The 23616-nt window shown below is 41.5% G+C and overlaps 1 protein-coding gene across 1 annotated transcript in view; it reads right to left on the bottom strand.

The window, feature by feature from the left end:
- The window catches only part of LOC149162720 (uncharacterized), a 149468-nt gene that overhangs the window by 49713 nt on the left and 76139 nt on the right, over positions 1–23616 (bottom strand). The window contains exon 2 of the mRNA XM_089435775.1: positions 17318–17431. Coding sequence (XP_089291901.1) covers positions 17318–17431 — 114 coding nt within the window. The remainder of the gene's footprint in view (positions 1–17317; positions 17432–23616) is intronic.

Consider the following 23616-nt stretch of genomic DNA (forward strand, 5'->3'; position numbering starts at 1 on the left):
AGTAAGAAGTTGAGTGGCGGAGATTAAGCCACATGTTAGCAGAAGGACGGAGCGATTTTCGTAAGCAGGAAGTTGTTTATCGCGTGCCCTCGAAGTTGTACGCAGTGTCCCAAAATCGGACGCGATAAGGTTTTATGCAACGGAATTAAACCCTCGTTGAATTCTGGGCATCAAGACTGTTCGTTGGGTGATTGAGCAGACGCATATTGCTTCCGAAAGTGCGCGCTGGTTAATTTGGAATTCGGACGCGATGAGGTTTTATACAACGGGCTTAAAACCTCGTTGAGTTCCGATAATCGTGACCATTCAATGGTTGATTGATCAGACGATAATCGCGCTCAAATGTGCGCATAGGTTAACACGCCAGGCGGACCCGATGAGTTATTCAAAGAAGTTTAACTTCTTTGAGTTCTGACAGGTGAATGGGTTAAAGTTGGAGATCACGCGATAGCCGTTGATCTGAAGGAAGAAATCAACGGTGCAGATTTGAAGCAAAAGGTTGAGCATCGATATATGTGCCAAGGTCGTGGAATGGCGGAAAGGTAAGGGTTAAGCGTGGTTTATGTGTAATTTCTATTATATGGAATTATAATAGAAATAAAGCGGAATATATATATTATGGGTTAAGTCGAGGTTAACCAAAGTCTAAAAGACCATGCTATGGTTAATATGCGTGGGTTGTTAACCAAAGGTTATGAAGAGTCGTATAAAGTTCCGCTTAGAGTTTACCAAAGGGTTAGACTTTGAAGAGTCAAATGAAGCGTTTCCGCATAGGTTTATTTAAGGAGCCTTAAACCTTGATCTAAGAGAATTTTCCTAAGTAAGGAATCTTTGGGAATTCCTGGGACACACCTAGTGTGACATGCAATTTTATTGCATACTGTGGGTATATGCGGCTTTGGCTACATCATTATGGTATATGCAGCTTAGGCTGGCATCAATTTGTTACATGATTTTGATAATATGCTTCTAGGAGGAGAGCGCTAGTAGGGTTCTCTTTATATTCACATTTCATCTTATGAAGCTTTACCTCTTCTTCGTGCAAATGGAAGAATACTTCACTAGAATTACATTCCCTTACTAACCCCCTGCATGACCTACTATATTCATCCATTCTTTCTTGCGTGATTTGAAGGCTTCCAGGATCCAACGCTCCGTCTTCATTAGAGGCGATATTCCCTTTCTCATTGTCATTGTCTTTTATAACCGATGCTTGCTCATCATTCTCTCCTACACTTCAGCTTTCTTTAATATCATCCAATTAATAACTCTCTAGTTGACTACAACATTTGTTATTGATTAGGTCAGCTAGAATATTCAAAGCATAGGTTAGGTGGGCCATGTCAAAGAGGCAACTAGGATTCCTCTCATAACAATCTTTCATCATGTCGAGTTGTACTTGATGTGATCTATAAAACCTGAGCATAAGTTCCATATCCATACCTTCCAATACATTTTGATAATATTCTGCATATTGATCCCCATTCTTTTGCAATTCTTGGATTTCTTGGTCAATGAGTTTTGCAAATATAGGACCAAGATTAATCTCTCTTTTACGATAGTCCATTTTCTATGATTTTGCATATTAGGATTAAAATGGAGTCGCTAGGGTGGATTAAAGTGCCTTGATAGATGCTTGCTTCACTCCACAAGCATTAACTTTGAAGTTGAATGAAGAACTAGGGCTTCGTTCTTCCAACGGAGTCGTCAATAATGACATGTCAATATGTCGTATGGGGAACAAAACACACGTTTCGTGTCCTCGGCAATGGCGCCAAAATGTTACCGCTCAAATTAGCAGGGGGTCAGAGAGGGGCGCTTGCTAGATCAATTGCAACAATGAAGTTAAAGCCCATTGTCACACAGCTAAAGCTTCCCACTCTTTACAGATTTTCACTGATGGGAGGAGACCCGATATATGGAGAATCACTTATGAGGAACAGATCAACTAAGATGGGTGTGAAGTGATCTCGGGAGCCCTTTCCTAGGGAGGCTCAAGAATGGGACTTGCTTGCTTCTTAAGCAAGGGGCAAGGCTTTCTAGGAGAAAGGGATGAGGATTTAAGGGCTAAGTTTAAGGAGTGTGAATTTTAAAGGAGCTCGCAAAACCTTAAAATCCTCATTGAACTTGGTTTCCCAAGTGGTTTTTTTGAAGAGTTGACTTTCCAAAGGTATGGGACCATACGGGGCTAAGTGGACCCAGGTTAGGTCAAGAGGAAGGAGTTTACCAACCAATGGTAGACTTGACCTAAGCAAGGAGGAGAAGGGTATCAAAGAATTGATTTTCACTCAAAGGTGCAAAATGATCCCTATGAGGAACTAGCCTATGGAAACTTAGGGCAAAAACCAATCTCAAGGTTAAGGCTTGGGATATCTCACAACCCCACCGTCGGAATTTCCTCAAATTTGGAGGCCTAGGAGAGACACTAGCGCAATTGTTCTATGGGTGGTTTGTCAAGAAAATGATGCCCTAGGAACCCTAATGTAGCTAGACCTAGAATAAGGAAGTAGAGGTGAAGAAAAATGTCTCTTTAAGTGATCACCTTATGGTAGACCAATGTCTAATCCTTTGGGGAGATTGAAGTCCAGAAAAATATGAACATAGACTTCATTTCTAGGTCAAGGAGGCTCTAAGATCAACTTCACTTGTCATTTAGGGCAAAGGAGAGTGACCTTAAAAGCTTTTATACTTTGTTTTGCAAGGTGAAGTGGCTTGTCAAGTTAAACTCAATCATAGAATTATCCCTAGAAGACTTCCTTCAACATAGATGGCCCATACATAGAGATATGCTATATAGAAACATAATTCCACAATTTCGCAGTAAATGCAAGCAACAACTTGCCCTAGAATAGCAAAAATCTCATTATAAATGCATGTGACAAAGTAAAAGAATAATAGCATTAAATTTGTACTTACATGTAAGAATATATCCAACCACCAATAAACTTGCCAATCACGAAGCTCCAAGACAAGAAAAGACAATCCATACATCAAAATTCATCCATGCTCCAAAATTTCATCCACCAAGAAGGAATGGTGAAAATCTCAAGAGAGATATAATTCCAAACCAAGTAATGATGAGAAATGAACTCTCATCATTTGTATTTATACACTCCTAATGAGTTTGATTTAGCTACTTGAGCCTACATTAGCCCCTAAAATAAAAATAATGTGCAAATAACTAATTGTTGGTGACAAGCCCACCAAACGAGCTCATAAAAAAAATAACGCCTCAAGAGGTCGAAGAATCAATAATACATGTCATTGGGCACTCTAAGAACCCTGATGAAGTCCATAAGTGCCATAATGATGAATACGACTCCCAAAAGTAATAAACAAGGGGTTGGCCCCTTACTCTCCACATAATAGCCTTGTGGTGCTCCTAATGGGTGTGATGGCACACAAGTGACCTCATGGGTCTCCAAGTAAGTCGAAGATGCCTGTAGACCATCTATAAGGGCTTAGATGATGGTGTAAGTGATGCCACATCAGCATACAAGTCCTGGGCCATCTTCCAAGTGCATGGTACATCTGTGGGACTGGTTGGGGCAAAGGTGAACGTGGTGCATCTTCCTTGTCCAAAAGGTGAATCTCGAGCAATCTCTGAACATCTATTGGGATCCATAGAGTATTGTCAACTGTTGTGGAGGCCCATGGCTCTCAATACACACCCTACATGTGCCAATGTAGCCCTCTAGAAGGTTATGACCCCATATAAAGAGACCAAACCCAAAATGGAGACCATCTACAATACTGCATAAGATCCAATGTGTACCCTAGCCTTCTAGTACAACAAGTCATCAAGGAAAATGAGTAAAAGAGCTTACAAACCATGGAAAATAGGTGGGGACTTCATAATGGTCATGTCCTTCCATAGTGGGCTTTGGCAAGTGCTAGCGTCTCTAATCTCCAAATGGGGTTAACCAAGTATCCTATTAAGTGGTTTCTACTTCCAAGGGATAGTATGTTCAAGGTACATCCTTTAAGGGTGGTGGCATGTGATAAAGAGATGAATGTAGTAGGGAATGAAATGGGCAGCCCTAGGCCACATGTTGGGGTACAAGGGTAGCTAATAAAAGGGAAGCCCAAATTTGGGTATATAAGTATAGGAGGGAGTAATCGTGGTACATGAGGTGCCCCGGCCTTTATTTTTCCACCCTTCCTTATATGCCTTTTGTCTTTTATGATTTCTCTTTAATCGATTGCTCGAGGCTTAAGGGGTAAGAGCATGATGTGTGAGATATAAAAGTGGATACCACCTTTAAGGTAGGGCAATTCATTGCCCAGCAGGGGTTGGGACAATCATGGGTTCCTGAATGATAAAGGAAGTTCATCTAGGGCATGTAGGAACCAGGGTGATGGCCATGATGATGGGGTAGAGCTCATGTATTTGGCTTTTAGCCCACGTGCTAAATTTGTTTGTCCAGGCCATCTTTCGCATTTTGTGGTACATTCTCTTGTTGAATGTGGCCAATTATGTTTTTACTTTTCTTTTCAATTACATCAACCTCCAGGGTATCATTCCAAGCCCGACCCAAGGTCCAGGCAAAGGGAAGGGGAAGGCTAACCCTATGTGGACCCAATGCAGGAATGTGGACCCAGGTGGGAGAAATGATGAATGGGGTTATACAAAGTGGAAGGGGGTAATATATATGAATGAGGGAGCGGGACCACAGCCAAAATCAAGGTTTCCTATGTAGTACCATATTTAAAGCCCAAGGGTCAGTAAAAGAGATCCCATAGGACTAAGGTCTAAGGTTAACATCCAAAAGAGCTCTAGGGGACAAGAGCACAGACTTAGCCCACTCTTTCCGCCGAATCCCCCCATTAATCCATGCCCAGAAGTGTCCATAATAAGCGAACAATAATACCCAATTACCAAATGACATGGCATACCTTTAGGTTCGGGAAGCCCACCTTCAAACATACAATCATGACAGATGGGTGAAGGACCACATGGCTGCCTCAAGTGGCAGAGAAATGGCGCAACGAGCTAGTTGGTGGCTACAAGGAGCTACTGGCTGCCGGTTGAGGACCATCTTAGAGAAAAAATCTCCTAGGGACATCACCCACAAAATGGTGGGTAACAGGTATAAGGGTTGGACAATTTTTCTTAGATGATGCTTTGGTAACAATGGAGATCTCACTTTTTTGTGTTCTAGTCTCTCAGACCAATACCTCCACCACAAGCAAAGGATCTCACAGCAGCTTGTCACTTAGTACTCATTATGGTGCGACGATGCAACCAACTTCTTGGGTAATTTGTGATTTTATTCATGTTAAGTTATGGCATGTTCTATGCTTAGTGCAATTTACTTGAATTTTTTCTTATTAGCCCAATGTCAATTTCACTGTTTAGCAATCACATTAACATAAAGTAAAATGCTGATAGAACATAAATAGATCAACAAAAGACAAGCCAAGACAAGAGACACCAGATGTGGCGGCTAGCCAGGGACAAACCCCAATGTGGGGAAACCCTTTGATCAATTCTTCTATAATCTTCAATAATTTAGCAGAGAGAGAGAGATAGTACAAATATACAATTCTATAATTTTATTACAGCAGCAACAAAACCCTAACCAGCAAAGTCAAAGTTGGTGAAAGAAGTCAGAATCGACCTCCAATCAACTTGGTCAATATCCCAGTCAACTCGCCCTCCAACAGCAAGAAGAAGCAGCCCAAAACAGTCCGAAAACTCAGTCAAACAAAGGTCAACAGAAGTCAAACTACAACCAGTAATTAGGGCAGTCAACGTTGGTCAAACTTGAGGTCAAATTGCCTGGGTTTGTGTGCCAAAATCTACGTCCTGCCTCGGTTTGAGAAGCAACCACACCAAATCCGCAGTCCAAGAAAAGTCCACGCTGGTCAATGCTGGTCAAAGTGTTTTTCTGCAACCCTGGTCAAACTCGGTCAATGCAGCCCTAGCCAGGGATTACTTCGTCCTTCTACACGTGTGAGAGAGATGTTGCTCATAGATGTGTACCCAATCAAATAAGGAGAGAGAAGAATGTGTGATGAGATGAGATGAGTGAATAATGCCACAAGGTGTCTTCTATTTATATGAATCGTTGAGGATGTGTGCCACACATTTTGTTGCTGGCCGACCTTGACAAATTGTCAAGTAAATACAAATAAATTCATATCTCCATAAATACATGTCGGAATCGGATGATCGTTAGATCAATCCTACACCTCTCGACGAGAGGAATCCAAGAAAAAAATCAGCTACCATAAATAAGATGACCCACATGGAGTTTGGCCTTAGTTTCCAATTTTAACACTCCCTCTCAACTAGGGAGAACTCCATCTTCTAATCCATTTGACCATCGATACTATCTCTGCCATCAAATGCACTGCCCTGCACTACTCGGCTTTGCTGAACTATGGAGAAGAAGAAATGATCGAGGATGTATCATACCATCCTCTACTAACCCGAGGTTAGTCCTAGATAAAAGAGAGTGCTCAATAGCGCTCTTACTGACCCGAAGTCAGTTCCAGAGAGTGTGTCATACCACTCTTACTAATCCCAGATCAATGCCAAAAGAGAGTGAGCTATATCACTCTTACTGACCCGAAGTCAGTTCCAATTGATCCCAGATCAATGTCAGTCATCCTAGCATAGGGAGTACGGTAGATACACGATGCGTCCATCGGTACTACTATGGTCCCTAACCCCTTTTCCCTACTCATTGGCCAAATGAGAGGCAGGATGCCTCGACAGGAGAACCACTCATCCTATCCTTAAGTCACCACGGGGTATCATAGGGGAAGGCTGAACCATTCACCCTGTACACAGCGTATCATTAGGGGAGCGTGAGTCGCCCTATGGTCACTTGTCACTCCAAGAAGTACCCTAAGCCCCCCAGAGCTCCCAGAGCTCAATGCATGCATCATACAGGAACCTCATAAGAGGGTTTCTCAACAACTCCAAGTCGTTCTCGGAAGTCAAGAATTTGACCTTTCCCAGGGGCTTCGTCAAAATGTCGGCGATTTGCTCATCTGTACCGATATGATGTAGCCTTATTGCTCCTCGTTGTACCATATCCCAAATAAAGTGGTACCTGATATCGATATGTTTGGAATGATCATGAAATATGGGATTCTCTGATAAACGAATCCCACTCTGGTTGTCACAAACGATCACGGTAGTATCCAATGTATATCCAAACAACTCACTGAACAGCTTCCGCAACCAGACAGCCTCACAAGAGGCCATACTTGCAGCAATGTACTCTACCTCAGCGGTGCTCAAAGCCACCGACTTCTGCTTCCTGCTCGTCCAGGATATCGAGGCAGATCCCAAAGAGAAATAGCACCCGAAAGTGCTCTTTCGGTCCACCACACTGTCTGCCCAATCAACATCGGTATATCCATGTAGCCTCACATCTCCGGCAGTGTACCTCAACCCATGAGTGATTGTGCCTCGAAGATATCTCAAAAGGTTCTTGGCACCAATCTAATGTGAGTGGTGAGGCTCAACCATATGTTGACTCAACGTGTTGACTGCAAACATATATCCGAACGAGAGTTCGCTAAGAACATCCATGCTCCCATGAGTTGACGATACTTGGTAGCATTTCCCATAGCAGATCCGGCAACACTACCGCTTAACTTCTTGAAGTCAAGCTCCATCAGGGTAATCACGGGCTTACAGTCCACCATACCGAATCTCTCTAGTATCTTCACCACATATTTTCCTTGAGATAGGAAAATCTCTCCTAGCTTCTGCCAGACTTCTAGCCCTAAGAAATAGTGCATCAGACCTAGGTCCTTCATCTCAAACTCGAAAGCCAACTCCCTCTTACATTTGTGAATGAGAGGGTCTGCACTTGTCAGAAAGAGGTCGTCAACGTACAACACCAGTATGAGAGGCTTACCATCTTCAACCTTAAAGTAAAGGTTTGGATCGGCTTCACTCCTAGTGAATCGCAGCTTCATCAAGTAGCTATTGATCCTCTCATACCAAGCTCGGGGTGCTTGCTTCAGCCCATAAAGGGCTTTCTTCAACCTGCACACATGAGATTCCTGATCATGAATCTCAAATCCCTCAGGTTGTTCCACATAGACTTCCTCTTTGATCGAAACATGCAAGAACACAGTCTTGACATCCATCTGATGTATGTTCCATCCTTGCAAAGCAGCCAGGGCTATGATCGAGCGGACGGCGGTGTATCAGGCAATAGGTGCAAATATCTCATCATAATCTATACCTTCCTTTTGAGAGAAGCCACGAGCGACAAAACGAGCCTTATACTTTTTAGCACTTCCATCAGCTCCATGCTTTATTTTGTAAATCCATTTCAAAGTGACAATAGTTTTGTCCTGGGGTCTGGGGACCACATCCCAGACATCGTTCTTCATGACAGACTCGTATTCCTCAGTCATAGCATCCTTCCATACTTGATGCTTCACGGCTTCTGCGAATGATGAACGCTTATTTTGAATGATCATGCTCATAATGGTCAAGTATTCCTGATACCTGGTTGGCTTCTTACTTTCACAAAAAATCCCTCTGGGTGTAATGTGTCCTTCGGCATCATCAAGTGTCCCCCTAAGCCATGAGGGCCTCTTCCTAGAAGAGGAAGGCTCTTGCGGAGGGGGATCAATAGGATCCATAGGTTCTTCCACTTCGGGCATCGTTTCATCTTCCTTTTCCTTCGGCTTCTTGGTGTCAGCTTCTTTAGTTTTCCCTAGTATAAGAAGATTGTCAACCTTGCTAAGAGCCATATTTTCGTCAAACGTGACATCATGACTAATCTCGACTTCCCTTTGACCAGCCACATAGATTCTTACCAGTGAACATCTCTTTGGGAGTCTTGGAACCCAATGCTTGATGAGGGCATCGGTTTTGAACATATACGGCGGTATTCGCAGCTTCGGCCCATAGAAACTTCGGAAACCTTTGATCATGGAGCATAGCAAGAATAGCTTCCACGATCGTACGATTCTTCCTTTCCGCCACACCATTCTGCTCAGGAGTGTATGGTGTTGTGGTCTCCCTCTTAATGCCATCCTCTTTGCAAAAGTCATGGAACACAATGGATTCATACTCGGTCCCATTATCAGTCCTTAAGATCTTGATCTTCTTTTTGGTTTGATTCTCGATCAAGGCTTTGAAGTGACAGAACGAGGAAAACACTTCATCCTTCTTTTTCAAGAATTATATCCAAGTCTTGCGAGAATAATCATCTATAAAAGTGAGGTAATATAAATATCCTCCCAAAGAGTTCACAGGCATCATACCAGATATGTCGGAGTGAACCATATATCGGAGGTCTTGCTATGGCTTGAGGGGAATGGCCCCCTTTTGAGCTTTCCTTCGAGACATCCCCGACATACACCTTCTTGCTCTATTTTGAACTCGGGCATCCCTGTCACCATTTGTCTCACATCGGGTAGAGCCTTATAATGAAGGTGGGCAAACCTCCGGTGCCATAGTTCGGACTGAAGAGATGTGTCACAAGACATGACTCCCAACGGACTTCCTCCGACTTGATATAGAGAGTCAACTCGAAACCCAAGAGTGAAAGCATCTTTAAAATTCTTTTTCCATACACGTACCTTGCCATCGATGAAGGCCACCTTGTAGCCTTTGTCTTCCATTGCCGAAATGGACACCAAGTTCTTCTTGAGATCAGAAACATATAGAACTTCTTGCAAATGAATTGTGTTACCCTGATTTAATTGAAGAGTAACATTTCCTGCACCCTTCACAGGATAGGTGGAGTTGTCTCCAAGAATAATCTCTAGGTTGGTCTCCTTCTCTATCAGATTAGAGAGAGCTTCTTTGTAACTAGTGAAGTGCCTTGAGGCACCCCTATCAATAAGCCAATTGCCCAACGAGTCTGGAGGAGAAGTAGTAGAGAGGGTCGTAATCATATAATATTCATCTTGCTTATTGCTAGCAACATTAGATTCATACCTGGAGTTTCTTGCCTTCTTGGAGGGTTGACCACTTCCTTGATTTCCGACATTCCTCTGTTAAAATTTGGGTACCAGAGGACTAGCGGTTCCCTAAGGCTTTGATCTTTGGCCTCGGTAAAAGTGTCCAAATTTATTTTTTGTTTTTCTCCTAAAGTGACTTTATATGTGGTAAAGTCAATTTAATTTAAAAGTGACTTTATAAGTGGTAAAGTTACAATCTAATTTAAAAGTGACTTTATAAGTGGTAAAGTTACATTCTAATTTAGAGGTGACTTTATTAAAGTCAATGAAGAATTAGAAAGTGAAAAAGTGACTATTGAAATAAAAGGCTAAGTGGGTCTTTATTTAAGTGGGTGAGTTAAAAAATAGAAAGTGAGAATTAAATGCACATTTATTCTCATCCCTAGATCTAAATGAATCTCAGCCATTAGATCTTAGGGTAACCCAAAAGGTCATTTAGAGAATAAAAGGAAAAGAGAAGAGGAAAAGATCATTCATTCTTTCATGAGCATTTGAGAGAAAGAGAAAAGAGAGCAAGGAGAAAATTTCTGAGTAGTGAGGAAGTGAAAGAGACCAACAAGAAGAAATTTCAGTAAATCTGGGCAGCAGCATTTATTGGCACGCATCCCAAGGAAAAACCGTACAGCAAGAGAAAAGCACAGATATCGAGGAAGAGGCACAGCACAGAAATAGAGGAAGAGGGGCAACAGCAAGGGCACAAATTTTGAGGCATATTTGGGCACGAATTTTAAGGCAATCGTACTGCTAAAATCCGTACGATCCATACAATAAGTTCTAGGCACGTTTTTTTTTAGGCTGGTCGTACAGCGTTTAATGTTGTTTTATTGCTGGAAAATTTATGTTTTCGCTGTTTGCTGGTTGGCACGATTTTCGAGGCAGAGTGAAAGCACGGAAATGAGATAAATTGTAATTTGTGGTTGCTAGAATTTTTACTGTGTTTCAATTTCCCTGTAAAAGCATTTTCAAAAATAAAAAATAGCTCTCAAATTGATTTCCCCCAAGAGAAGTAGGGGGTTTTTCCAGGGTCACATTAACCAAAAATCACTGTGTTATTTTCTATGTGTGGCTGTCATAATTTGTTGTGTTTTATTTCTGCAATTTCAGCGGTTGTGAAATCTCTAAATTTGTGTTTTCAGAAAAATAGTCATTTCCAGATTTTAGATTTTTTATCATGCTTGGATTTAAAACTAAATGCATGGAGTGATAAGGAACACTGATAACCGGAGTGGGGGTTGAAATTTCTTCATGGTATCTGAGGTTGGTTCGCTGAAAAGTGCAGTTTGGGACAGCAAAGCGAAAATTACAGCAAGCTGATTTTTACACAGAAAACAGAAACCTTTACCACAGATTTGAAAATTTCACTTTGGTAGGACAGTGAAACATGTCTTTAAGTTTGAGAGTTGAACACAGGTTGGATGGGCAGAACAACTATAGTGCATGGAAGGAGAGAATCCAGAGCATCTTTGAGGAAGCAGAAATCTGGGGCATTATGGTAAATACCACACAGAACCCAGTAGTAGTACATGTTGACACTGTACAATTGGCAGAGTTTAACAAAAAGAATGCTAAGGAAAAAAGATTGATTCTGGAAGGAATCAAAGACCATGTCATTCCTCATGTGAGAGGAAAGACTTATGCACATGAGATGTGGACAGCCTTGACCAGTCTTTACCAGAGCTCAAATGAAAACAGAAAAATGGTCCTAAAGGAGAAACTGAAGGCCATTAAAATGGCTAAAACTGACAGTGCTACAGCATACCTCACAAAGATCACTTCAGTGAGAGATGAGTTGGCAGCCATAGGTGAGATCATTGCACCCACTGAGTTGGTGAGGATTGCTTTGAATGGTCTTCCCAAGACTTGGGAGAATTTTGTGGATGGCATTGTTGCACGAGAAAACCTTCCCGATTGGGAGAAGTTGTGGGATGATTGCATTCAAAATGAGATCAGAAAGAACCATCTTGGGGCAACCAAACAAGTGGAGGAGAATGACAATGTGGCATTGTTAGCAAGAGGTAAGAAGGGCAGAACAAAGAAGCAAGCTTCCAACAATGGAGGCAAAGGCAAAGGTAAAAGCAGGCAGAAGAACAAGGAGAAGGACTATTCCAAAGTCAAATGTTGGAATTGTCAAAAGTTGGGACACTATGCTGTTGTGTGTCCGGAGAAGAAGAACAAGAAAGGGAAAGACAAACCCATGGCAGCTTCTACAGAGATAGAGGGCTTCTCAGAGAGCTTTGATTGGGAGTTTGGGTTCATAACTTGTGAGGCCACTAGTGCAAGATCACCTGCCATACAGGTTCAGAGGGAGTGTACATTCCTCGCTACTAGCAGAGCATCTTCTAGCATTTGGTATGTTGACAGTGGAGCTTCCCGCCACATGACAGGAGTGAGAGAGTACTTCTCAAGAATTTCAGAGGGTAATACTGATATGGAGGTAGTACTTGGTGATGACAACATTGTTAGAGCAGTCGGTGTGGGGACATTGACATTTGATAGGGGACCCAAACCTCCCTTGAAAGTGTCAGATGTTCTATATGTGCCTGGAATGAAGAAGAACCTGATATCCATCTCAACACTTGAGGACAGAGGGTATGATGTGTTGTTCAAGAGAGGGCATGTGCTTATAAATCCTAGGGGAACTCCAGCTTCTTCAGCTAGAGAGATTGGTGTGCGCCATGCCAAGGTGTACAAGTTCTCATTCCAGCCCCTAATGGCATTAAGTAGCAGCACCCAAGATAGGACAGACAGCAGAGCTAGCAGTTCAGAGTTGTGTGAGATTTGGCACCGCAGAATGGGGCACATATATCATGGGGCCTTGAGCACATTGCGGGAGATCACCACTGGTGTGCCAAATTTCAGTTCTAATCACCTTGATGTATGCAGAGGATGTGGGATGGGGAAGTTTGCCAGATCCCGTTTTCCCAACAGTGACAGCAGAGCGACCGGGATCCTTGACTTGATTCATACCGATGTGAGTAGTCGGATGTCTCATGTATTCTTGAGTAGCTATGAGTACTATGTTTTATTCATTGATGACCACTCCAGGAAGTCCTGGATTTATTTCTTGAAGACCAAGAGTGAGGTCTTCAAGCGATTTGAAGAGTTCAAAGCTCTTGTGGAGACCCAGATAGGTAGGAAGATCAAGGTCCTCAAGTTGGAAAATGGAGGGGAGTATACCCTTGGTGAGTTTGTTGATTTTTGTGTTGAGGCAAGCATTAGGATGGAGTTCACAGTTCCTTACCCCTAGTAGAATGGGGTGGCAGAGAGGAAGAACAGATCCATTGCAGGGGCTGCCAAAGCCATGCTTCATGATCAGGGGTTACCTTTATTTTTGTGGCAGAGGCCTGCAACACTGTTGTGTACTTGCAGAACAGGAGTCCACATCGTGCCTTGGGGAATGTGACTCCGGAGGAGGCTTTTTCTGGATAGAAGCCTGATGTTGGGCACTTTCGTATCTTTGGGTGCCTTACATATTCCTACATCCCCAAGGAGAACAGGACCAAGCTAAAGCCCACTACAAACAAGGGCATATTTGTGGGTTATAGCGAGAGTCGAGACCTCGAAAGCTTATCGGATTTATATTCCTCCACAAAGGAAAGTGGTTGTCAGGCGAGATGTGAAGTTCGAGGAGGAGAGAGCTTTCAAGAGGTCACGGGAGTTAGAGTATCCAGAGTCACCAGACCCTCAAGAGCAGCTGAGTCAGTCACAGGGATCCAGTGGTCAGGGATCATGAGGTACTTCGATTACAGTGTCAGGTCCATCAGTGAGCAGTGGCTCTCAGAGTCAAGTGGGTGGTTCTTCGGGCAGCAGGGTAGTCCGCAGAGCAGTTCACACGGTAGTCCACTAATGGACAGTTCGCACGGTACTTCAGCATCTACAAGCACAGACTCAGGCATGAGGTTAGTTGGCAGGCCTTCAAGAGTTCAGGCTTCTAATGATGATGAGGATTCTTTCACTCCGGTGGGAGAAGTATGCTCAGGGAAGAGGAAGCCCAAGTGGCTTCAAGATACCTTGCGTGAGGCCACATCACTGGCTGGGCCAAAGAGACAGGTTAGGGAGAGTAAACCACCTGAGCGGTTCTGTAGTTACATGGCATTGGTAACAAGCATTGTTGACTTCTAACCTTCTAGTTATGAGGAGGCAGCTAGCCAGCAGGTCTGGAGAGAGGCCATGATGGAGGAGTATTCTTCTATTATGAAGAACAATGTTTGGGAGGTAGTGTCGAGGCCTTAAGGTAAATCAGTTGTTACTTCGAGATGGCTCTACAAGATAAAGCATGTTGCAAATGGCAACGTCGAGAAGTTCAAGGCTCGATTTGTGGCGAGAGGGTTCTCACAGGTAGAGGGAGTTGACTATGAGGAAACCTTCGCTCCTGTAGCTCGGTATACATCTATTCGCTCCATTATATCGATTGCAGCAGAGATGGGTTGGATGTAAAGACCACATTTCTCAATGGCTTCATTCAGGGGGAGGTTTATATTGAGCAGCCACGGGGCTTTAAGGTGCATGGGAAGGAGTCCCATGTATGCAGATTGAAAAAGGCACTCTATGGCCTGAAGCAGGCTCCTAAAGCTTGGTACCGAGGATTGATACATACTTGCAGCAGTTGGGTTTCACAAGGAGTGAGGCTGATCTGAGCTTATACTTCATTATGGTGGGTAAGGAGCCTCTCATTTTGGTGTTGTATGTTGATGACTTGATCATCACTGGTGCAGAGAGACTCATTGAGGGCTGCAAGAGAGATCTTGCTTCAGAGTTTGAGATGAAAGATATCGGCTTGATGCATTATTTTCTAAGATTGGAGGTGTGGCAGGAGGAGGGGCATTTCTTCCTGGGACAAGGGAAGTACATTGTGGATATTCTTAGCAGATTTCACATGGAGGACTACAAACCCATGTCTACACCTATGATCACTAACTGGAAGAAGCTTCACGCTTCTAATTCCGAGTTGGTGGATCCTACTCTATATAGAGAGTTGATTGGTTGTTTGATGTATTTGGTCAACACTCGACCAGATATATGTTTTGCAGTTAACACTATGAGTCAGTTCATGTGTGAGCCCAGGAAAGTGCACTGGGTGGCTGCAAAACACATTCTTCGTTACTTGAAGGGGACTGGATTTTGGTCTAGATTATAGACAGGGTGATGGAGTGAGACTGGCAGGGTACACTGATTCAGATTGGACAGGTTGTGCTTCAGATAAAGAGTACTTCCGGGTGCTGTTTTGGGTTGGGTTCGGCAGTTGTGTCGTGGATCAGCCGGAAACAACAGTCAGTTGCATTGAGCTCAGCTGAGGAATCCAAGGAAAATATCAGCTGCCATAAATAAGATGACCGACATGGAGTTTGGCCCTAGTTGCCAATTTTAACAATTCAATTATGTGTTATTCTAACTCTTTGAATGTTTTGGAGGCCATTGAATAAAATTGTATACAGTGTCATGGTATATTGAACACTTGTTTTGCATTATTTAACTTGAGGCGCACATCCATTTCTTGCATCACTTTCAATTTCATTGCTACTATTATTCTCAGTAATCTAATTTCAACCATTATGAATTTCATTTTAAAAAATTATTTCATTTCTGGTTGCTTATCAGCAAAGTCAAAACTGAAAACTGTTGTAGGCTAATCAAAATGAAGTTTTACGCAGGAATATTAAGTGGATAATAGCATACATCATGTAGGTACTAGGGACACCCCACAGAGTCTGGGAAACACCAGTCCAAACAGAGAGACTTTCAACAGTGACAGGGTTGACTGTCTAAAAGTGTCATGCAGGTTTGTCAATACATATTTGCGTGATAACAGGGTCCCCAGTAAAACGGTAAGAAGGGAACAGAGAAGTAGGTAGAGTAGCTCTTTGGCCTCAAACTTGGAGGAGCTGTGGCAACATGATCTTACTGGGCAGCCTAATAAGATAATCTTCAAGATAAATGGTTTTACCAGCATATTCGGGAAGCAGGGCAAAGCCATCATTCAGAAGAAAGTTGGCCTGCAGTAGCAAAACCCTTGGCAGTCCAGACCACATAGAAATATTTATGCAATTATTGCTGCAATGAAGCAGGTGTGCCAGTCTATGGCAGGATGGGTTGTCCGTCTGAAAGATGAGGAGAATAGAAATGAAGAAAGACTGGAGGAAATATTAGGTGACAGTGGGAACCAAATCAAATCAAATTATATTAATGTCCACTGATAATAAAATAGGTCAAAGGGATGTAAAGTATAACATATCGAAATGGCAATAAGGGGAATGCAATAATCATCTTCCAAAAGTAAGAAAAACTAACTAAAGCTACGAGAACGAGAAGAAAACAAAAGGCATGTATATCAAGGGCAGGTACAGGAACAAACAAGTAGAAGTGCAATAGGCCGTAACTTGTAAGAGAGGGGGATCAGTCATTATCATCATCAGATTCAGGAATGGCAATGTACACCCTGAGAGCCTGTCGGATAATGTTCTCTAGAGAGAGGCCTGGACTGATGATCCCTTGGGAAGTGATCTGTAATAACCTGCAGGTGTTGCTGCAAGGGCTGAGAGTAAAAACTGAAGCCAAAGTGAAGAACCCCTGTGAGCATCCATGGCCAAAGGACTCCTGATAGTCAGAAAGACACCAGTGATCAAACAATGAGTTGGAAAAGATTGGGGATAGACTTGAGAGGGTTGAGTTGGCAGACTTGGACTCTGCAGCGCTGGAAAGGAATCCAGAAGGACAGGGAGCTCGTTGAGGCAATGAAACTTAGAGGGTCCTCTGGAAATGTTCCTACAAGAGCTGGTCTACAAGCTGGTCTGTATTGACAACTAAAATGATAAATCCCAGAGAGGTTCTACTGCATGATACATGTCTTGATGGCTCTGAATTATTTGAAAGCATGCCTTGGAACTTGGAAGTCTGTTCTAAATGAATTTTTGGCATGTAAATTTTGATCTATTCGTGATTTATGTAATTCCAAAGTAATTGTTAAGATAGCAGCCCAATCCTCCGGGCATTTTGTTGTTAACAATACCATAAGCATATATACTGCCGAATTACTGTCTTTAATACAGTCTAGTTTCTGTCAGAGGTATGGCCTACACTAGAAGACTGTTGAGGAAAATCTGGTTGAAAATTATGGCTTGAAACTCCCCATAAGATTTTGTATAGATGCATATATTTCCCCACTCTGAGTCTGGTTAATATAAAAACTAGTTTTAGCAAAAAGAAAACAGAGCATTGCAACAGCCAATTCTACGTGCTACTTAGTATGATGATAATCATAATTCAACGGATGTGGTTTCCAGAACAAGACAGGGTTATATTGTAGCCACAGGGAAAGAAACATTTTCATATAGATTATCATTAGGGAAGCTTGTAAGAATGCAACACGTACCTTCATCAGATGAATCCTTAACTGACTAGGATGCACACCCTCTCCAATACATGCCATTGCAAATTGTGAATACTGAAATAATACATCTGCTGCTGCCTGTTTCTTTTCTTCAGTCTGCAATAGAAACCAGTTGGTAGAAATAAAAACACTATCAGGATACTCTTAAGTTAAAAATGATACAATAAATATTTAATGATTCTCTTTCATAAAATTGGTTTGAGATGTAATCTTAATGACGTACTTGTACGGAAAAATGGGTGTTTGTTCATTCAGAAAATAAAATGTTAAGAGCATCTGATTTTAAAATACAGTAATAAAGTCGAATTGAAAGATCCTCTATTTTTAAAATGTAAGAACCACAGTTGAAGAAAAATTGATGTGCCAAAAGGATTGTAAGATTGCAAGGAAACAGACATTAAGGATAAATCTGAAGTATTTACACCATATAAACCGGTAGGTTAAACCAGACAAGAACAAAGGAAAAGACTGCATTTACATAAAATGGTAATAACCTCATTTAGTCATGAAACAATGGTTTAGGGAAGCCCTAGCTCCCCTCAGGTTGAAAAATGGCTTCCTCAGCCACTAATACACAGAATGTTAAAGAACATTTTGAAAATGGGCGCCCATTAAGTTAATGAAAGGAACAGGCTCTACTACCTTTCCTTGAAGGTAAAAGATATGTGAGGGTATACTGAACATATAAAACAAGTCCATATATAGTTGAGATGTGGCGCTTCCAACCTTTGAACTCAACTTTCTACAAATTATAAACAAACTTGAGAGCAAATAAGAATGCAACCAACGTAAATATACATGCATGTGGGGATTGTTATTTTTTAGTTCAAGGGAGATCCAGGATATGAAAGTTAAAGTATCATACCTTTATGAGGGTTACGAGGCATTTGTAATGTCCCTTCTTAAATTAATTTCTGATTATGCCAATAACACTAAAAAAAGTCCTGGGGACATTTCGTCAAACATTTTGAAAGCATACATTGTTACGATCTATTTGCAGTAATGAGAATTAGGGGAAGACTTCACAGAATACACCATAAAACAATTTTGCAAAACAGAATAGCAGCCAAGTCTTTTATTAATAGATGGTGGAATTTATACAATAATGCAATAAAAAACTTGGAACTTGGCATATCTCTGCTGCAATTCTTTGGCAAATGTGGCCCTCCTTGCTGAGATGCACACTTACTGTAACTAGACCCTTCTTTTGGACTCCAATCTTTGACCCTTCTTCCTTGATGAGAACCAATGAAGCATCTGAAGTGGTTCTCACTCTTGACTAACTAGGGTGGATGTTTCACCACCGAAACTAATCGCCACCAGCTAGGGTGTATAGTTCCTGTTACCCACCAAAAGTGGGTACCCCTAGCAGAGCATTTCTCCTAATCATTTTCTTCCAACCGGCAGCCACTTTGTAGCTGATGTGATGTGCCACTTTATCTATGCCACCTACATTAATCATATGTTTCCTCGCCCATTTGACAAAAGCACATGTTAGAAGGTGGGAAATCTGACCCAAAAGGTGTATTATTCATTGTACAATCAAGTGCTTATGCTTGTTTTTCATTCGGGCATTTTGGCATGGATTATTGGATGACTTGGAAGAAGGGCGGGCTTTGACCGTGGTTTTGTACCCTCACCTTGAATAGGGGGTTAATCTGCAATCCTAGTCTTGTGGGATCTCCCCTATTGGCCTATGACTTTAGGAAGGGAACTACTTGGGAAACCTCGACTTTGGTAGCGTTGTCCCATTTTTCCATTCCATATTTATCACTGCCCTCCGCACATTACAAGCCCTATTCACTATTTCTCATCTCTAGCTCCACATGATCATTAGGTCCACAGGGTCTAGCACACCCCCTACACTTGTCCACATATCTGGGTCGAGCCTGGAAACATTACCCTGTAGGTCAATGCAGCTAAAAGAAAGTTAAAAGTATATCATGGCAACAACCAAGAAACAAAAGAAAAAGAAAATCATAAATTGCAAAAGTTGGTCAGGACATTACTAATAGCACGTGGGCAAAAGCCAAGCATGAGCTCTACCCCTCATCATTATGGACATCCAAACCTGCTCTTGATTCTTGCAGCAAATGCTTGAGAACTTTCTTCAGGTTCAATATCTCCTTGGCAGAGTTTAGTTTTGATACAAAAGTGATCAGATGATCCTTTATGTATTCTAGAAGAATCCTTTGTTCCTTGATTTCTCCTTCGTTGTACTTGGCTACTTCTTGAACATTCTCTTCATTAGGTTTAGGGATATTGCCTCCCACATATTGCTTCATTTCATTCTCAGGAGGACTAGATCAATCATCTTCTTCCATGCTCTAAAGTTGGAGGCACCATCTAGTTTGTTGCTTTCCTTGTAGATGGATGCCATTTGATCAAATGACACAAATAAGAGAAGGAGGACTTACTTGAGGCTTAGGAGAGAGAATAATGCTTCAAGATGATCTTCAAGATACATTTCGCTATTGCTTCAAGATTCCCCAAGACAGTCTCCAGGCAAGAAGCGATCTTTTGACTTCCTTCTTCACCTTAGCTCTGATACCATGTTAGAAAATCAAGGGGTTTGATCACAGTTACTTGATTTTCTTATTCTTCATAATTACTTGGGAATTATATGAGTCTTCTTATTACTTCTTAGATGTTCTTCTTTGTCAGGCTAGGAGAGTAACTCCACGAATGAATTGTATTTTTGCATTAAGAGAAAGCGTGGATATATACAAGGAGAGGGAGACTATTGGGTTTCTTCTCCCAATGTCTCATCATCTTCCAATTTCTTTTATTTTGCTATTTACAATATTTACATGGATTTTCCTAATCCCAAAGACTAGGTGTCAACATTCCCCCTTTTCATCTGAAGCGATGTTGGTGAGTCCAAGCATCATTCTGAATCTTTCAAACTTTTCCCTTCCAAGTGTTTTGGTGAAGATGTCTGCAATCTGCTCATTTGTGGAACAATGTTGTAGGTGGATTCTCTTCGCCTCAACATGATGTCGAATCAAATGATATTTTTCATTAATATGCTTGGTTCAATCATGGAACTTAGGGTTCTTGGCCAACTTTATTGCAAAAGTGGTATCAATCAAAAGAGGAGTTGAATGCACTTGTTTCTCCTGCAAATCCTCCAGAATTTCCCTGAGCCACACAATTTCTTTCATTGCTTCAATGGCTGCCACATATTCTGCCTCAATTGTGAAATCAGTTGGAACTGATTGTTTGCGTGACCTCCAGGAGACAACTGTTGATCCAAGACTCATTACATAACCTGATGTAGATACTCCAGTTCCTTTATCTCCATCAAAATCTAAATCAATGTATCCAATCAAGTTGAAGTCATCAGCCTCTGTATAATTGAGACCAAAGTCTTGAGTTCCCTTTAAGTACTTTAGAACTCTTTTTGCAGCAGACCAATGACCCTCACAAGGCTTTTGCATAAACCTAGAGTGGATTCCAACAGCAAATTAAATGTTTGGCCTGGTAGTAGTCAGGTAGTTGAGACTTCCTACGAGTTGTCTATACTTCGTTGCATCCTCAAATTCTTTTCCTTCAGTGGATGTGAGCTTTAAATTTTGTTCCATTGGAGTAGTCAAAGGATTGCACTAAGCCATGCCAAACTTGTTCAGCAGATCTCCAATGTGCTGGAAAAATCAAAAAGGCAGTAAAGATTTTCTCGATCTTGATTATTGCTTGTGATGTTACTTTGTATTATGATTCTTTATATCTTCTATCTTTAGTTCATCAAGTAATTACACAAAGCAGCAACACATAAAACAGTGAACACAAGATGTAGGCACATGCCAGGGCAAAACCCCCTCAAGGGGAAAACCAAGTCAAAGTAATTCTTCCTTTCAATAGTATTCTTTGAGACTCTTCACCCTAGACCTTGACCAGACCTTCCCTCCACACCAAGTCAGCCTCCAGAAGATTGATCTCTTTCCAGCAACTTAGACTACGCAGCAACTTACGACAGCTCACGGCTTCCAACAGCAGTCCAACTTGGGAGACTTCGTTCTCTAATCCAGAACACGAAATAGAAGAGAGACCACCACCAAAATTTTGATTTTCCTTGACTCCTTAGACTCCCCCAAACTCACATTCACTTCGGCTTCCCGGCAGCAGACTTTCCCAGCCTCCTACTTCGCACTTCTGCCCAGAAGAGAGAGAATGAGAAGTGATGCTCCAAATGAATTTGAATTCCTTCCTTTTATAGGCTTCTTGTGGGGTCGAATGGGTCCTTAGGCCGACATGGTGTGGAGGTTCCATAATTCATATTTGACTCAATACTTAACCGATTTACATGATTCAAAAGCCCAAGAAGGGTCTCTTTAAATGTACAATAATTCTATAGACTCGAAATAAATCCTAGAAGTCCTCAATGGGGATTTTGACCTAAAACATGGTGACCCAAGCATGAAACCCATGCTTTAATAAGTCACAATAATAATAATAATTATTATTTTCTTTATTCTTTTGACAAGTACATTACATAATGACTCAAGTACATTATTGAAGACCAAACATAGTTAATTTTTCCAACACTCCCTCTTAACTAGGGAGGTATTCATAATGTACATATACAATGGAAGATCTCAAACTATATGAACCATGAAGAACTTTAGGCACCACAATGCCATGGACTAGATTCCTGACCAGGGCAATCTATCCAATCAGTCATTCAAAAGTTTAGGCATCGCAATGCCATGGACTAGATTCCTGACCAGGGTAATCTATCTAGGTGGGACTAAGGTGGACTCAAGCTTTCAGCCCCTCTAGGTACCATCAGGCTTACTTGCTAACCACCAACCCAAAAATCCAGGTACGTGTCAAAGCTCAATGACCAACGCCACCTTTCCAACTTCAGGGACTCAAACATCAACACAAAGTGTCAGCCAGATGTCTCCCCAGGCAATGCTTCACTCGCAAAGCCTCAACACCCCTTGATCCAGCAGATCAAGAATAACCAATCTCTCCCAATCAAACTGATTGGTAACCAACATGCTTTCCTTCGAGAGATTCACCTGTACAAACACAACCCCAATCAATAACATACTTTCACAAGTATATAAATATAAACCTTCGGGGTCTTCCAGGCAACAGATGTTGCTTCTCAATTCTCCACAGTAGGACTATCAACCGAATATTTGACAGAATATTCCTCAATCATACATTTTTCTTCCTACTTCATATGCAACAACATCTTCTTCAATTGAATCTTGCTTTTCTTCTTTCAGCAGCACTTCAAAATGCATTCTCCAATTTCCTTATCTTTCTCATGGCCTTCACTCAGACTTACAGCTGTTAGTTATAGTCTAGTGCATGACACACGAAGCAGAGAACCATATCTGTCACTCTCTCTCAACCAAGAAGCAACTCTTTATCCAGACTCCCTTTTAATCTTAGGGAGATTTCTTCTATTCACGCTTCCTTCGGGAGATCAACTTCTTCCTTTTTGACATCGGAGAATCTTTCGTGGCTTCCAACCATTTCATCAGAGTTATTATCATCCCCATCATGCTTATCACATCAATGAACATCTTCACCAAGTTGAAGATTGTGTACTAGCACAGCTTGCTTGTCACATCAAGCATCTTCACCAAGTTGAAGATTTTGTACCTGCACAGCTTACTTGTCACATCGAGCATCTTCACCAAGTTGAAGATTGTGTACCTACATAGCTTAGATAGCAAGTACAACCAAAACTATAGAAGCATGATGTTAGCCATATAAGAATCACGGAAGCATTTCATATATATATCAAATACCCAAACTTAAAAACAAGAGACATATACTCTTCAACATCTTGCTAGGGACTTTGTCATACACCCTAGACTACTTCATAACAATACTTATTCCATCTAGGGTTCCAATATGTCTTCCAAAGATATGACATACCTTACTACAACATATAGAAAACCCTAGAAACCATTCACACAAATATGGATCTACAAATCATCTAACGACCTTCCAAAGTACATGTGTTAGACTTCTCACTAAGGATTCATACAAATTCTAGATTTCAAAAGAATCAATCAATGTCAATCACAGAATAGTCATTAACTTGACTAGCTTACACTAGGGTTAGTTCCAAACCCCTAGATTTTCAATCAACCGTCAATCAGCCACTAACATGACCAACTACTACTAAGGTTAGTTGCAAACCCTAGATTTCTGAGCAATCATCATACTCAACCGAAAAATCAAATTTCAACAATTTCTTCACAAATCTCAAATTATCATACAGTCAAGATTTATTAGGGATTTTTACTTCGACTAAT

This window comes from Pinus tabuliformis, chromosome 5_2 (assembly GCF_031772625.1).
Source record: "Pinus tabuliformis cultivar Carrire ecotype Pingquan chromosome 5_2, CPIR1, whole genome shotgun sequence".
Classification (NCBI taxonomy): Eukaryota; Viridiplantae; Streptophyta; class Pinopsida; order Pinales; family Pinaceae; genus Pinus; species Pinus tabuliformis.